We start from the raw sequence: 16,156 nt of genomic DNA, 5'->3' as shown, positions 1-16,156 counted from the left end.
TTTAACACAAAGCTAAAAAAAATTATGAAATTTATTTCATCTTCCTTAGGAAAATTTATAATCACAACCTCTTTTTCATCCTTGGAATAATAGAGCGGTAAAACAGGCTTATAATATCCAAGAATTTTAGGTTGCAGGAATACTACATCCCGTCTACCCATTTATGATCTCAGATTTTAATTTATTTATATTTATTTATTTTTGCCTTTTGTCTTTTTTTAGGGCTGCACCTGCAGCATATGGAGGTTCCCAGGCTAGAGGTTGAATTGGAGCTGTTGCTGCTGGCCTATGCCAGAGCCACAGCAACGCCGGATCTGAGCCGAGTCTGTGACCTACACCGCAGCTCACGGCAACGCTGGATCCTTAACCCACTGAGCTAGGCCAGGGATCAAACCCACAACCTCATGGTTCCTAGTTGGATTCATTTCTGTCTCGCCAAGACGGGAACTCCTGATCTCGGATTTTATTTTTATTTTTTTGTCTTTTTGCCATTTCTTGGGCTGCTCCCGCAGCATATGGAGGTTCCCAGGCTAGGGGTCGAATCAATGCTGTAGCTGCTGGCCTACGCCAGAGCCACAGCAACTCGGGATCTGAACCACATCTTCGACCCACACCATGGCTCATGGCAACGTCGGATCCTTAACCTGCTGAGCAAGGCCAGAGATCGAACCCGCAACCTCATGGTTCCTAGTCGGATTCGTTAACCACTGCGCCACGACGGGAACTCCCCCGATCTCAGATTTTAAAGTCTCCCAAACTCCCCCTCAGATATTCCATAAGGAGGAACTAGGCAGACTGTGAATTGCTCCACTTTTCTACCTCATTGCATATAGTTTTTTCCAAAATATTACTAACACAAGAGCTCAAAATCAAGGCAACTGGGAGTGGAGCATGTGTAATTACATCTCAGTTGGGTCCTCTCTGCTAAATTTGGCTCATTTCCTTTTTCTACTTGTAGGAATGTTGCACTTCCTTCCTCTTTCTGGTTGTTTCTGTAAAAACCTCTCCGGATTTCAATAACTTAACACATTCCATTTCTAGTAATTATACTTGGTATGTGTTCCTCCTCCAGTGAAATAGATTTCTTTTCTGAATATTACTGTCTATTGGCTCACTGCTCTTTAACATGACATCTTAACGGTTACTTAAAGGTTACTATTACCATCTGCTTCGCATCATCCCCAGCACTTGTTATTGTCTATTGGTTGATCGACCACACCACCAGCACATGGAAGTTCCTGGGCCAGGGATCCAATCTGAGACACAGCTGCAGCCTACCACGTCTGTGGCAATGCTGGATACTTAACCCACTGTGCTGGGCCAAGAACCGAATGTGCACCTCAGCAGCGACCCAAGCCCTGTAGAGACAATGCTGGATCTTTAAACTGCTGTGCCACGGAGTTCCCGTCGTGGCGCAGTGGTTAACGAATCCGACTAGGAACCATGAGGTTGCGGGTTCGGTCCCTGCCCTTGCTCAGTGGGTTAACGATCCGGCGTTGCCGTGAGCTGTGGTGTAGGTTGCAGACACGGCTCGGATCCCAAGTTGCTGTGGCTCTGGTGTAGGCCGATAGCTACGGCTCCAATTAGACCCCTAGCCTGGGAACCTCCATATGCCGCAGGAGCGGCCCAAAGAAATAGCAAAAAAAAAAAGACAAAAAAAAAAAATTAAAAAAAAATAAACTGCTGTGCCACAGCGGACAGTTTATATATATAAACTTTTTTTTTTTTTCTTTTTTGGGCCGCACCCAAGCTAGGGGTTGAATCAGAGCTACGGCTGCTGTCCTACACCACAGCCACAGCAACGCAGGATCTGAGCCACATCTATGACCTACACCACAGCTCACGACAATGCTGGATCCTTAACCCATGGAGTGAGGCCAGGGATCGAACCTGCAACCTCATGGTTCCTAGCAGGGTTCGTTAACCCCTGAGCCACGACGGGAACTCCTTCCTGTCTATATTTTTATTTTAGAGATTTTTAGTAGGTGTGAAGTTTGGTCATCCTTTCCATAAATATCCTTTATTAAATGGAGTAAATTCTCTTCTATTTCTAGTTTTCAGAATGTTCTCATCATGAAAGGTTGGATTTTGTTAAATGATTTTTCTACATTGATTGAGATAATAGTGTGTTTTTTTCCTTTTGTTCTATTAATGTGGTGTGTTACATCAATTGCCTTACATTGAACTACCTTTGGACTCCTAGAACAAATCTTCCTTGCTCATGGTATGTAATCTTTTCAATATGTTATTGAATTTGGTTTGCTGGTATTTGGTTGAAGATTTCTGCATTATATTCACGAGGCATACCGATCTATAGTTTTCTTGTGATGTCTTTGCCTGGCTTTAAAAACTGGCTTCATAAGAAGGGCTGGGAAAGGTTTCCTCCTCTGTTTTCAAAGTTTTTAAGAGTTAGTAATATTTCACTTTTAAATGTTTGGAACAATTTAAATAAATTCTGTTAACCCATCTGGACCAGGGATTTCTTTGCAGGAAGATTTTATTTTATTTTATTTTATTTTATTTATTTATTTTTTTTTTTTTTTGTCTTTTGTCTTTTTGTCTGTTGTTGTTGTTGTTGCTGTTGTTGCTATTTCTTGGGCCGCTCCCGCGGCATATGGAGGTTCCCAGGCTAGGGGTTGAATCGGAGCTGTAGCCACCGGCCTACGCCAGAGCCACAGCAACTCGGGATCCGAGCCGCGTCTGCGACCTACACCACAGCTCACGGCAACGCCGGATCGTTAACCCACTGAGCAAGGGCAGGGACCGAACCCGCGACCTCATGGTTCCTAGTCGGATTCGTTAACCACTGCGCCACGACGGGAACTCCTGCAGGAAGATTTTAAATTACAAATTCAATTCCTTTTTTTTTGCTTTTTAGATTTTAGTTTTTTTGTTTTTTGTCTTTTTGCCATTTCTTGGGTAGCTCCCGCGGCATATGGAGGTTCCCAGGCTAGGGGTCTAATCGGAGCTGGAGCCACCGGCCTACGCCAGAGCCACAGCAACGTGGATCCGAGCCACGTCTGCAACCTACACCACAGCTCACGGCAACGCCGGACCGTTAACCCACTGAACAAGGCTGGGGATTGAACCTGCAAACTTGTGGTTCCTAGTCGGATTCGTTAACCACTGAGACACGACGGGAACTCCCTTTTTTTGCTTTTTAGGGTCACACCCATGGCATATGCAGGTTCTCAGGCTAGGGGTCTAACCAGAGCTACAGGTACCAGCTTATGCCACAGCCACAGACATGCCAGATCCAAACCTTGTCTGTGACCTACACCACAGCTCATGGCAACGCCAGATCCTTAATCCACAGAGAAAGACCAGGGTTCGAACCCGAAACCCTAGTCGGGTTCGTTAACTGCTGAGCCACGATGGTTATAATCTGAATTTCTTTGTTATAATCTGAATTTCACACTTTTTATTTCTTCTTGAATAAGTTTTGATAGTGTTTTTCTAGCAATTTTTCCCATTTATCTAAGTTGTTTAATTTGCTGACAGAGAAGTGTTAACAGCATTACCTCATAATTGTTTTGATTTCTGTAGAGTTCATGTTCATGTTCCCTTTCATTCCTGATTTTGATAATTTGTGTCTCTTCTCCTTTTTTCACGGGTGTTCTAGCTAAAGTTTTGTCAATTTTATTGATGTTCTCAAAGAACCAGCTTTTGGTTTGATTTTCTGTATTATTTTTCTATTTTGCAATTTCCATTTTTCATTTTTAGTTTCCTTCTGCTTTTCTTTTTTTTTTTTTTCCTTCTGCTTTTCTTGTTTGTTTTTTTTTGGGGGGGGTTGTTGTTGCTGTTGTTTTTGTCTTTTTAGGGCCACACCTGAGGCATATGGAGGTTCCCAGGCAAGGGGTCTAATTGGAGCTGTTGCTGCCAGCCTACGCCAGAGCCACAGCAACGCCAGATCTGGACTGCATCTATGACATACACCACAGCTCATGGTAATGCTGGATTCTCAAACCACTGATTGAGTCCAGGGATCGAACCGGCAACCTCATGGTTCCTCGTCGGATTTGTTTCCTTTGCGCCAAGACAGGAACTCCAATTTCCTTCTGCTTTTAACATAGTTTGCTCTTATTTTTCTAATTTGTTAAGGTGGAAGCTTACGTAATTGATTTGAGATCTTTCTTCCTATATTATACAAATAATAAATGCTGGGGAGGGTGTGGAGAAAAGGGAACCCTCCTACACTGTTGGTGGGGATGTAAATTGGTAGAACCACTATGGAAAACAGTATGGAGGTACTACAGGAAACTAAATATGCAACTACTATATGATCGAGCAATCCCACTCCTGGGCATATACCCAGACAAAACTTTCCTTGAAGAAGATACATGCACCTGGATGTTCACTGCAGCACTCTTCACAGTAGCCAAGACACAAAAACAATCTAAATGTCCAATGACAGATGAATGGATTAAGGAGAAGTGTTACATATACACAATGGAATACTACTCAGCCATAAAAAAGAACAAAATAATGCCATTTGCAGCAACACAGATGGAACTAGAGACTCTCATACTAAGTAAGAAAGAGAAAGACAAATACATGATATCACTTATATCTGGAATTTAATATATAGCATAAATGAACCTATCTACAGGAAAGAAACAAACTCATGGACATGGAGAACAGACTTATGGTTGGCAAGGGGGAGGGGAGGGAGCAGGATGGACTGAGAGTTTGTTGTTAGTAGATGCAAATTTTGCATCTGCAGTGGATAAGCAAAGAGATCCTGCCGTATAACAGAGAGAACCATATCTAGTCACTTGTGATGGAACATGATGGAGGATAATGTGAAAAAAAGAATGTATATGGGAGTTCCCATTTTGGCAAAGTGGAAAAGAATCTGACTAGTATCCATGAGAATGTGGGTTCGATCCCTGGCCTCAATCAGTGGATTGGGATCTTGTGTTGCTGTGGCTGTGGTGTAGGCTGACAGCTGTAGCTCCAACTGGATCCCTAGACTGGGAACTTCCACATGCCATGGGTGAGGCCCTAAAAAAAAGCAAAAAAGAAAAAAGAATGTATATAAATGCATAACTGAGTCACTTTGCTGTATAGCAGAAATTGACAGAACACTGTAAATCAACTATAATTTAAATTTTTTTAATATAGCCATTTTAAGCCATAAATTTACTTTGCAGTGCTTTAGCTGCATCTCATAAATTTTTATATGTTGTTTTATTTTCAGGCAGTTCAAAACTTTTTTTTTTTTTCATATGCACCCGCAGCATATGAAAGTTCCCAGGTTATGGAGTTCCTGCTGTAGTGTGGCATAAATGAATCTGAGTAGGTTAGGATCCATGAGGACACAGGTTCAATCCCTGGCCTTGCTCAGTGGGTTAAGGATCCGGCATTGCTGTGGGCTGTGGGGTAGGTCATAGACATGGCTCAGATCTGGCATTGCTGTGGCTGTGGTATAGGCTGGCAGTTGTAGCTTTGATTCGACCCCTAGCCTGGGAACTTCCACATGCTGCAGGTGTGGCCCTAAAAAGCAAAAAAAAAAAAAAAAAAAAGAAGAAAAAGAAAAAGAAAATTCCCAGGTTACGGGTCATATCGGAGCTGCAGCTTCCGGCTTATGCCACAGCCACAGCAACGAAGGATCCTTAACCCATTTGAGGGAGGCCAGGGATGGTATCTACATCCTCATGGATACTAGTTGGGTTCATTACCACTCAACCCCAATGGGAACTCCCAGTTCAAAACACTTTTGAACTCTTCTTGTGATTTTTTTATCCCCTGGGCTACTTAGAAATGTGTCATTCAATTCCCAAATATTTGTAGATTTTCCAGATTTCATTCTGTTGTTGACTTCTAATTTAATTTTGCTGTGGTCTGAAAATACATTCTGTATGACTTCAATCCTTTAATTGTATAAGACTTGCTTTATAACCCAGTATAAGGTACATCTGGGGAATTTACCATGTGCCTTTGAAAACAATTTTTATAAAGATGTGAATTATACCCATATGATGCCTGCAAATTACTGCAGGAAACCACATAGTATATGACAGTCAAATGCACATACTACAAAGTACTCACTACAGTACAAGACATAGAGAAAAGAAGAGCAAATTCCCCAAAGATCCAACATCTGATTTTCAGGAAGGGCAATAACAAGGAAGAAACAACAAAATGGACTAAGAACTATAAAGAAAAGTTACTATAAAATTTTAAAAAATTGATTGAAAATATAAAACTGACAGTCATGAATACAGGGGTTCCTATTCAGGTTGTCCTGGAAATTCACGTATCACTAAACCGTGAATTTCTCTCTCTCTTTTTTTTTTTTTTTGTCTTTTTGCCTTTTCTTTGGGCCGCTCCCACGGCATATGGAGGTTCCCAGGCTAGGGGTCCAATTGGAGCTGTAGCCGCCGGACTACGCTAGAGCCACAGCAACACGGGTTCCGAGCCGCATCTGCAACCTACACCACACCTCACGGCAATGCTGGATCCTTAACCCACTGAGCAAGGCCAGGGATCGAACCCACAACCTTATGGTTCCTAATCGGATTCGTTAACCACTGCGCCATGACGGGAACTCCTAAACCATGAATTTCTGAAAGTCACTTTTATTATAGAATGTATGTTTATTATAATTTGGTCATGATTAATCATTCGCTTTTCAGTATAATGACAATACCTGAATCTAATTGATAGACAACCGTGCCTTTTTCTTCTCCTACAATTTCTGGTATCTTTTCATTTCCTGTAGGTTGATAGAAATATTCTGGATGAGGTGGAACCCATTCTGAAAGGAGACATTAAAAAAGAACAAAATAAGAAATTATATAAATCATACATAATCATGGCTAGTTTGGTTGAGTCAAACCAAATCCCCACTCATTTCCAACGTGTTTTTAATTTTGTCTTGCTTCTTTCTATAAAGACTATGGAAAGATTTTAACAAAAAGCATATACAACAGAAGTATAAACTTTAATTTTTTTTTTTTGCTTTTTAGGGCCACACCCATGGCATATGGGGGTTCCCAGGCTAGGGGTCCAATCAGAGCAGTAGCCACTGGCCTACACCACAGCCACAGCAATGTGGGATCCAGAGCTGTGTCTGTGACTTATACCACAGCTCACAGCAATGCCGGATCCTTAACCCACTGAGCGAGGCCAGGGATGGAACTTGCGTCCTCATGGATGCTAGTCAGATCGTTTCCACTGAGCCATGATGGGAACTCCCAGAAGTATTAACTTTAAATGGAAGACTTAAATCATTTAAGAATGAACTAAGAGATGTTGACTCTGTCCTGCCTTGTACGTCAGTATGTAGAACTTACAACTGTAAGGTTTTGTAATACAGTCTGTCAGAACAGCAAGACCATGACAGGTAAGTCACATTACCAATATGGTGGATGTTTTCCTTGATGACCTCACATTCTATTGGCCATCTCGGAGCCCCCAGTGGCCCGCTGCCAGAGAAAAAGGCAAAGAGATCTCGGGGTTCTCGAAGACGTGGGTTTACTTCACCAAGGTCATCATGAAGAAGCTGTCTGCTTTTAACAAGCGGTGAACTCAGCTTAAGGGAATCTGCCAAAAGGGAAGGGAATGAGTGAACAGTTTCCTTTTCCTCCTTGAAAACTTTACTGCTCAACTATAACAGGTGATTTTAAGGACTGTATTAAAATAGCACAGATATGCAATCCTCTGACATGGTTCACCTTTAAGGAGATTTAGTCCAGAAGGACAGCATTGAGATTATAAAGTGTTGAGTTAAAATTCTGCACAGTCTATTAAATATTTAAATGTGATACAAAATAAATAAATATTTAAATGTAAAAGCTTTAGGCTAAGTTAGAAAGATTCTTGTTTTTTAAATCAAAGTTAATGGATCAAAGACATCTCAACAGTAGGTTACAAATAAAAAGTGATTTAATGTACAATTTTTATCTAGAGAGAGGCAAAAAAAGAAAAATTTCAATTCACTCACTAGTATTTCAGGAAAAAATACATTTAAAAAAACAAAAAAATAAAAAAATTAAAACTTTATTAACTACAGTGAAACAATTTACAAATTAAATTTCAAGTTCATGGAGTTCCCGTCATGGCACAGCGGAAAGAATCTGATTAGGGACCATGAGGTTGCGGGTTCGATCCCTGGCCTTGCTCAGTGGGTTTAGGATCTGGTGCTGCCGTGAGCTGTGGTGCAGGTTGCAGACATGGCTTGGATCCCTTGTTGCTGTGGCTCTGGCGTAGGCCAGCAGCAACAGTTCTGATTCAACCCCTAGCCTGAGAACCTTCATATGCCGTGGGTGCGGCCCTAAAAAAAAAAATTTTTTTTAATTTCAAGTTCTTAATATAACCACTCAAAAGACAGTGAGACTTATAAAACAAAGAGGATAGAAAGAGCAGTGGCAGAAGAGAGAGAGAGCTCTTGAGAAATAATGAGAAAAAAAAAGAGAGGAAAAGAAAGGCTTTCCAGGAGAAAGGGAAGAAAGAAAAAAAAAAAAAAGGAAATGAAGGAAATGAGAGGAAGAAGGAAAACAAAGGGAAGAGGGAAGGAAAGGCTGAAGGCCCCTGGGGTGGTAACTCTCAGCTCTGGGGGTGGGGGGGAAAGAGCAGGGGGAAGAAGCATTCCCATAAAGGAGTTTCCCCTTCCTGGTTTGGAAGGACATGAAATACCTCGGCTCACAGCTTCTAGAGGTCTGCGCACAGTTGATAGACAGGTAGGCCCTAGAAAGAGGAAGGAAGAGGCATGGTTTGTCCTATGGATCTTTGCCTTTCTTCTTTCTGCCCCTTTCCTCCTATTCTTTCTCCCTTTCCATCCCTACCCCCACTTTGGGCTCTTGCATTTCTGTCTAAATATTTCCCCCACTGTTTAATATGGGGTGGCAGGGAGAAGGCAACAAACATGTGAAAAGATGGCAAAACTGCTCAGTCTCACTCATAAAGGAATGTAAATCAAAATGACAAGATATTAGTTTTTTATCCAAGAGACAGCAAAAACATGTATTCTCACACTCATCCTGGCAAAGTTAAGTAAGCAGGTACTCTTAAAACCTGCTGGCAAAAAGGCTAATGAATTAGTACAAACTTTCTAGAAAGCAATTTGGCAGATCTAGTAAGACTCAAAATACTCAAAAAGACCATTGATCCAACAATGTCACCAGTAGGAACTGCTTTATAGATTTTTCTCACAAAAGCTACACATACAAGTCAAGACACATATACAAAGATGCTTACTCAGCAATGTTCAAATAATAAAAATGCACAAAAGGAATTCCTATGGTGGTGCAGCGGAAACGAATCCAAGTAGGAACCTGGCCCGGCTCAGTGGGTTAGGGATCCGGCGTTGCCATAAGCTGCGGTGTAGACTGCAGACACAGCTCGGATCCGAAGTTGCTGTGGCTGTGGTGGAGGCTGGCAGCTGTAGCTCTGATTGAACCCCTAGCCTGGGAACTACCGTAAGCTGCAGGTACCACCATAAAAAGAAAACGACATAAATGCTTTGCTATGAAGATAAAGAAAAAAGATCTTCCTCACTCCAATAATTCAAACAGGGGGGAAAAAAGGACCTCGGGTTATCAATTACACTTTTAACTAAAACTCATCTACATGTTGTGTTAGCTCTACCGGATGATTTTGCATTTTATGTTTTTCATTACATTAAGATTGGTGATTGTTTCTTATGAATGTTATTTCAGGTGACAGCAAATGTGGCAGGAGGAAACTGAAGGAGGGGTGGTGCTCAGCTGGCTCCTGAGCCATCCCACCCTAAAGGTCTCTTTTGCTCAGTCCTTGCCTTTCTCCTCCCTTCCAGGAGCTCTGGCACAGAGAACAGAAGAGCCTTCTGGGCACTGGGGGAGCAAATATATAAAATACACATCTGAAAATGGAATTGCTATGTCAAGGGTTAAGTACTATTTTTAATTTCCCAAGTATTGTCAAACTGCCTTCCTAAAATAATCTATGTGTTCACATTCCTAACAACAGTGAGGAGAGTGTTTCTCTACCCCTGACCCAAACTAGGTATAATCTTAAAATGTCCTTGTCCAAGTCTTCTAATTTAAAAAACTGACATTTTGATTTGTATCTTTAATTAGAGGTGAAATTGAGCATCTTTTCATAAAGTTTATTGACTGTTTACTTTTCTATGAACTGCTTGCTCACATCCTTTGCCCATTTTTCTATCTAGTCATCCTTCACACATTGATTTATAAGCATTGCTATGTTAAGGAAATGAATTCTTTGACATACTTGCCACAAATATTTTTTTCAGTTATTTCCCTTTATTAATGGTACTTTTTTCTATACAGAAATTAAATTTTTTGCTATAAAAATTCTCAATTTTATGGTTTTCAGGTTTTGGGTCATCTGTGTAGGTTTTTAACTAGAAAAGGGGCACAATCAGATTTGCACATAAAAATGAACACTTCTGTGTGAAAAATGGATTGGAAGGGGGCATCATGGAACAAGAGAAGAAGTCAAAAGACTCATTATAAGGGTGTTTCAATAGTGAGATGATAGGAGCTTGGGGGGGGGTGCTCGGGGAAGGATGTGCAGTAAAGACAAGCAAGTTGATGTCTGGCTGGATGAGAACTGAGGGCGAAATTCAACTGCATTCCTGCCCTTAGATTACGGAAGAAACTTGTGGAATCTCTGTACAAATTATTTTTGCTTATACTAGCTGGAATTGGTTTCCACCACACTTACACAGAGTCTTAACAAATATATCCATCAAAACAGCATGAAAAAAAATCAATGTGTTACTCTTGACCAAACAGTTTTAACAAATTTTCCAACAATCTGGGGGAAGATCAACCAGAAGGCATTGTATTTTCTGTTTTCTTATCTTTTTTTTTATTTTTACTTAAATGTAACTGTTTACAATGCTGTGTTAATTTCTGCTGTACATCAAAGTGACTCAGTTATATATATATATATATAAATATATATATACACACACATTCTTTTTCAATATGGTTTATCACAGGATATGGAATATAGTTCCCTGTGCTATACAGTAGGCCTTGTTGTTTCTCCATCCTATATATAATAGTTTGCCTCTGCTAATCTTAACGCCCAATCCTTCCTTCCCCCACCCCTCCCCCTTGGCAACCACAAGTCTGTTCTTATATCTGCAGAATGCAACCGAAAATAGATCTAGTGAGAATAGTCTCCCTTTCCCCCTCTTGCCCTGTCCCCACAAGCCTGGAACTCTTTCTCTCTCTTTTTTTTTTTAATTGAAGTATAGTTGATTTAAAATGTTGTGTTAGTTTCAGGTGTACAGCAAAGTGATTCAGATATATACATATATGTATATATGTATATATGTGTATATATTTTGTATACATATATGTATATATTTTGTATATGTATATATGTATATATTTTGTAATGTATATGATATATGTATATATATGTATATATTTTGTCTTTTTAGGGCTGCACCCACGGCATATGGAAGTTCCCAGGCTAGGGGTCATATTGAAGCTGTAGCCCCTGGCCTACACCACAGCCACAGCAATGCCAGATGCAAGCTGCATCTGCGACCTACACAGCTCATGGCAAAGCCAGATCCCTAACCCACAAGTGGAGCGAGCGAGTGAACCTGCATCCACATAGATACTAGTTGGGTTCATTACCACTGAGCCAGGACGGAACTCTGACACGTACATACTCTTTTTCAGATTCTTTTTCCTTGTAGATTATTACAAGATACTGAGTATAGTTCCCTGTGTTATACAGTAGTTCCTTGCTGGTTATCTATTACATATAAAGTAGTGTATACAGGTTAACCCCCAACTTCTAATTTATCCCTCCCCACTAACATTTCTTTCTTTTTTTTTTTTTTTTTGTCTTTTTGCTATTTCTTTGGGCCACTCCCGCGGCATATGGAGGTTCCCAGGCTAGGGGTCCAATCAGAGCTGTAGCCACTGGCCTACGCCAGAGCCACAGCAATTCGGGATCCGAGCCGCATCTGCAACCTACACCACAGCTCGCGGCAACGCCGGATCGTTAACCCACTGAGCAAGGGCAGGGACCGAACCCGCAACCTCATGGTTCCTAGTCGGATTCGTTAACCACTGCGCCACGACGGGAACTCCCCCACTAACATTTCTTTTTTTTTTTTTTTGTCTTTTTGTCTTTTCTAAGGCAGCTCCTGTGGCATATGGAGGTTCCAGGCTAGGGGTCCACTCTGAGCTATAGCCATCGGCCTACGCCAGAGCCACAGCAAGACCAGATCTGAGCCGTGTCTGCAACCTACACTATAGCTCATGGCAACACTGGATCCTTAACCCCCTGAGCAAGGCCAGGGATCAAACCTGCAACCTCATGGTTCCTAGTCGGTTTCATTAACCACTGAGCCACAATGGGAACTCCCCCGCAAACATTTCTGAGTGATGTCAGAAAAGTGGCCAAGGCTGCTCCCACGGCTTCTTCCACATAAGGCAATGTTCTCTGGAATACCAGGAGCCATAGCTCAAGGTAGTGAGGGTCCTGGGGGGTCATACAATATTGATTATTACTCACATAGACGTTTCTCCTTTTGTAAGGGGTCTGGCATCAAATCATCTCTTTTTCCAAAAGAGCCACTCAACAGGTATCCAGGATTATTCTTCCAAACATGCTGGTGTGCAGCAGAGTTCGGTAAACTGCCTCTCTGTGCTAAGAATAGGCAGTTTAATGAAAGGTGCTGGAAGGCTAATTCATCACCTCTAAACGTCTATGTCAACACCCAGACCATTACTAGCAAACTGCCTTCTATTCACCACCTGCTACCACAGGCCTCTCCAAAGAATACACCCCATTTTCCAAAGAGCTTTCACGTTTCAATTTATTTAAGTTAAACGCCATTTTCTCCATTTCATAGTGAGAAACTGGAGAAGCAGTATGGTCAAGTGGAAAGAGAAAGGGCTTGGGAGGCAGAAAGACTCAGCAGCTATGAGGCCTAGTGAAGGCCAGTACTCAGAGTGGAAGTGGGGCACTCAGAGTGGGAGCTGCTTTGTCCTGAGGGCTCTCCTGAATCTGGTAAACTGGAAACTCGGTTTTTAAATAAATTAGTAAGCACTTACAAAATAAAATCATTTAACAATGTTGCTAGAAATAAAATCAATATAAAAACTTAAATTTCATTTCTAGATACCAGGAACAAAGTTAGACAATCAAAAATTTAAAAGATACCATTTGCAACAGCATAAGAATATACATTTCTATGAAAAAGATTATTAATCTTTACTGGGAGACATTAAGGGAGACCTAAGTAAAGAGAGAATTAGGCTATATTAATAGATCAGAGAACCTGGTATTAGAAAATTCTCCTTTCTTGTCAAGTTTGATCTACAGACTCCATGAAATCCAGTAGCTTTTTAAACATCACAAGCCAATTCTAAAATTACATAAAATGGCAATAGCCGAGACACTTTTGAAGAACAATAATATGGGAGGACATGTCTTTCCAGATATCAAGACTATTTTAATGCCATGTGGTGTCATTAAGAAAGGGTGGTACTGGAGTTCCCACTGTGGCTCAGTGGTTAATGAAACCGACTAAGAACCATGAGGTTGTGGGTTCGATCCCTGGCCTTGCTCAGTGGGTTAAGGATCTGGCGTTGCTGTGAGCTGTGGTGTAGGTCGCAGACGAGGATCCTGTGTTGCTGGGCCGTAGGCCAGGGGCTGTAGCTCTGATTTGACCCCTAGCCTGGGAACCTCCATATATCACAGGTGCAGCCCTAAAAAGCCAAAAAAAAAAAAGTACTTTTCACTAATGGTGATGGAAAAACTCATCATTAGTTGATTTAAGCATAACTCTCCCAGTTAAACAATTCACTTTATGAACCCGGGAAAGGTGATGCTAGATAAGAGTGAGCTATTACCTTTAAAGTAACCATAGTACTGGAGGTGATGGTACATAAAATCTTCATAGGGATCAGGAAGAGTCTGTAAAATGAAAGACCATCTCAATCAGGAAAGAGCTTTCATAATAACAAGCATAATAGTCTGTCATAAGAGTAATACTGACTCTTGGAGTTCCTGTCGTGGTGCAGTGGAAACGAATCTGACTGGGAACTGTGAGGTTGCAGGTTTGATCCCTGGCCTTGCTCAGTGGGTTAAGGATCTCGCGTTGCCATGAGCTGTGGTGTAGAGGTGGTTGAGATCTGGTATTGCTGTGGTTGTGGTGTAGGCTGGCAACTGCAGCTCTGATTAGACCCCTAGCCTGGGAACCTCCATATGCTGTAGGTTCGGCCCTAAAAAGACAAAAAATAAATAAAAAAAAATAATAATACTGGCTCTTAACCAAAGTACAGAAGCATTGTTACAGAGGACACTATACCTAGAATTTCTGTAAACAAACCAAGTGAAACACCTTTACGCATATTATTCCATCTTTGGGATCAAGATCTCCAGCCAGAAAAAGGTGCCACCAGCATATATTTTCTGATCTAGTACTGGATTTCTGTGGTGTTTCTGGAGAGGGGTATTACTAACCTTCGGCTTTGGCTCTGTTTCCAATGCTGGGAACATGTTACTTCTACATGGTATGCTGAAGACCAGTCAGTGACACGGCGTCCAGCCACACCCTTGCCCAATTTCCAAAAGGCACCTGATTATTAGACAGATGAAGCTAAAAAACCACAGGAGGACAACCGAAAAAACTCGAAATACGTCCACGCCCCCTGTCGCCTTGCTCTCTTTTCTGCTAACCCACCCGCTCCTCAAACAAGGACCCAGCCGGTGGTGCCCACCGTGACGCCTGAATGCGCACCTGAGGAGGGAGGGCGGCTTGTCTTCAAGCCTCTTTCTCCCGAAGCCCCAGGACTCCTGCCGGCCCCATTGCTTTCTTCTCCCTAAGAAGGAGCTGCCTACCACCAGGACGCCGCAGAAAAGATTAAGAAAAAGGGATGGAGGGATCCGGCGGAGTCGTCTCTGTGGACATGGAAAAGAAAGATCAGGGGTCGGGAGAGTGGGCTCTTAAAACGAATTCAGGGTTTCAATGTTTCCTTATCTGGGAGAAGGTGGCGAAAGACAGTTTCCTGAAGAGGCGCGGGAGCGGGCGTAGAGATTTCCTAGGAGGGGACAGGGGAGACTGGCTGGGATGGGCGCGGCGCCAACAGCAGCAGCAAAGGAGCCGGAGCGAGCCTGGAGGCACCGCAGCGCTCGGCGAAGACGAAGCGCTCGCCTTGCTCGCTTGCCACAACTTTCTGCAAGGGCCTGGGTAGCCTAGCAACCGCGAGGCGGAAGCGAGAGGGCGGGGCAGCTGGGCGCTTCCGGGGAGCGAGGCCCCAAGGAATAGGTGTGGAACCCGGATGAAGTCGATCACTTGGCGGGGGTACCAGTTTCAGCCTCATTCCTCGTTTCGCACAATATACTGCAGACCCGCTTCGGGGTATTCGAAGGTATATTAATGGGCAAACACAACGCCAGTAGTGCTCAACATACTCCAAACTTAGTTGCTATTACTTAGCTAGCTTTAGGGAAACTGTTAAGTATTGCTCAAAGAGAGCGGCTTCCTCTCTCCTTCCACCTTCCTAGGCTCTCCATCCCCTGGCTAGACTTGAAAAACAAGTTAATAAATTAAAACCCAATTTGACTATAAAAGTTTTTGTTTTTTGGCAGCACTCTCGGCAAGTGCAAGTTCCCAGGCCAGAGTTGGAACCCCAGGCCACAGCAGCAACATGAGCCGCAGCAGCCACAAGGGCAGATCCTCAAACCACTCTGCTGAACCAGAGAGGAGCTCCCAAAAGTGCTCCATTCTGGTAGGATAGAGACAAGTATGTACTCTGCAGCAATTCTTGGAAGTTTGGAAAACTGTTAGGCAAAGCAAAAGCTTTAATGGCTAGTTGATAGCCTTTATTTTCAGAAATTTGCTCTCTGCAAATTGCAAGAAAAACAATCTATATACAAAATGGTCACCCTAATATTTGCATAATGGTAAATAAAAAACAACACACTAGCATACACAACACTGATCCGACAACTGCATGCATATAAATATATTGGAATAAAATTCTAACTATTGTCTTTGGTTAACTTGGTATGACTATAACCATAAGCATTACTTTTGAAATCAGAGGAAAAAATATAAAGCACCTTTATTTTTTTTTCAAACTATTAGCCACATTACATCATTTCCAGGATTTAAGTAGGCCAAATATCAGTTAATATTACAGAGTACAAGATCCAAAATTGAAGTCAT

At 42.1% G+C, this 16,156-nt stretch overlaps 1 protein-coding gene across 34 annotated transcripts in view; it reads right to left on the bottom strand.

The window, feature by feature from the left end:
• The window catches only part of AGBL2 (AGBL carboxypeptidase 2), a 38,506-nt gene extending 23,344 nt beyond the window's left edge, over positions 1 to 15,162 (bottom strand). For 6 of the 34 annotated variants that reach the window (XR_014836975.1, XR_014836973.1, XR_014836974.1 and 3 more), the window contains exons 1-7: positions 14,726 to 15,162; positions 14,449 to 14,563; positions 13,836 to 13,899; positions 12,493 to 12,627; positions 8,641 to 8,691; positions 7,363 to 7,548; positions 6,653 to 6,760 (exon numbers count right to left, since the gene is read on the bottom strand). Coding sequence is in view for 23 of the 34 variants with exons in the window: in XM_021083064.2 (XP_020938723.2) it covers positions 6,653 to 6,760; positions 7,363 to 7,548; positions 8,641 to 8,691; positions 12,493 to 12,627; positions 13,836 to 13,899; positions 14,449 to 14,484 (580 nt within the window). In the remaining 11 variants the exon portion in view is untranslated. The remainder of the gene's footprint in view (positions 1 to 6,652; positions 6,761 to 7,362; positions 7,549 to 8,640; positions 8,692 to 12,492; positions 12,628 to 13,835; positions 13,900 to 14,448; positions 14,564 to 14,725) is intronic. The other 28 variants (XR_014836978.1, XR_014836979.1, XM_021083065.2 and 25 more) reach the window with 12 other exon arrangements.
• Between the last annotated feature and the right edge of the window lie 994 nt (positions 15,163 to 16,156).

The sequence above is a fragment of the Sus scrofa genome, chromosome 2 (assembly GCF_054392235.1).
Source record: "Sus scrofa isolate SSC_HxYL_T2T_F1_AM1 chromosome 2, Sscrofa_HxYL_maternal_Yorkshire_Landrace_v2.0, whole genome shotgun sequence".
NCBI lineage: Eukaryota > Metazoa > Chordata > Mammalia > Artiodactyla > Suidae > Sus > Sus scrofa.
Note: the sequence above shows the minus strand (reverse complement) of the source record. Positions and strands in the feature narration are given on the sequence as shown.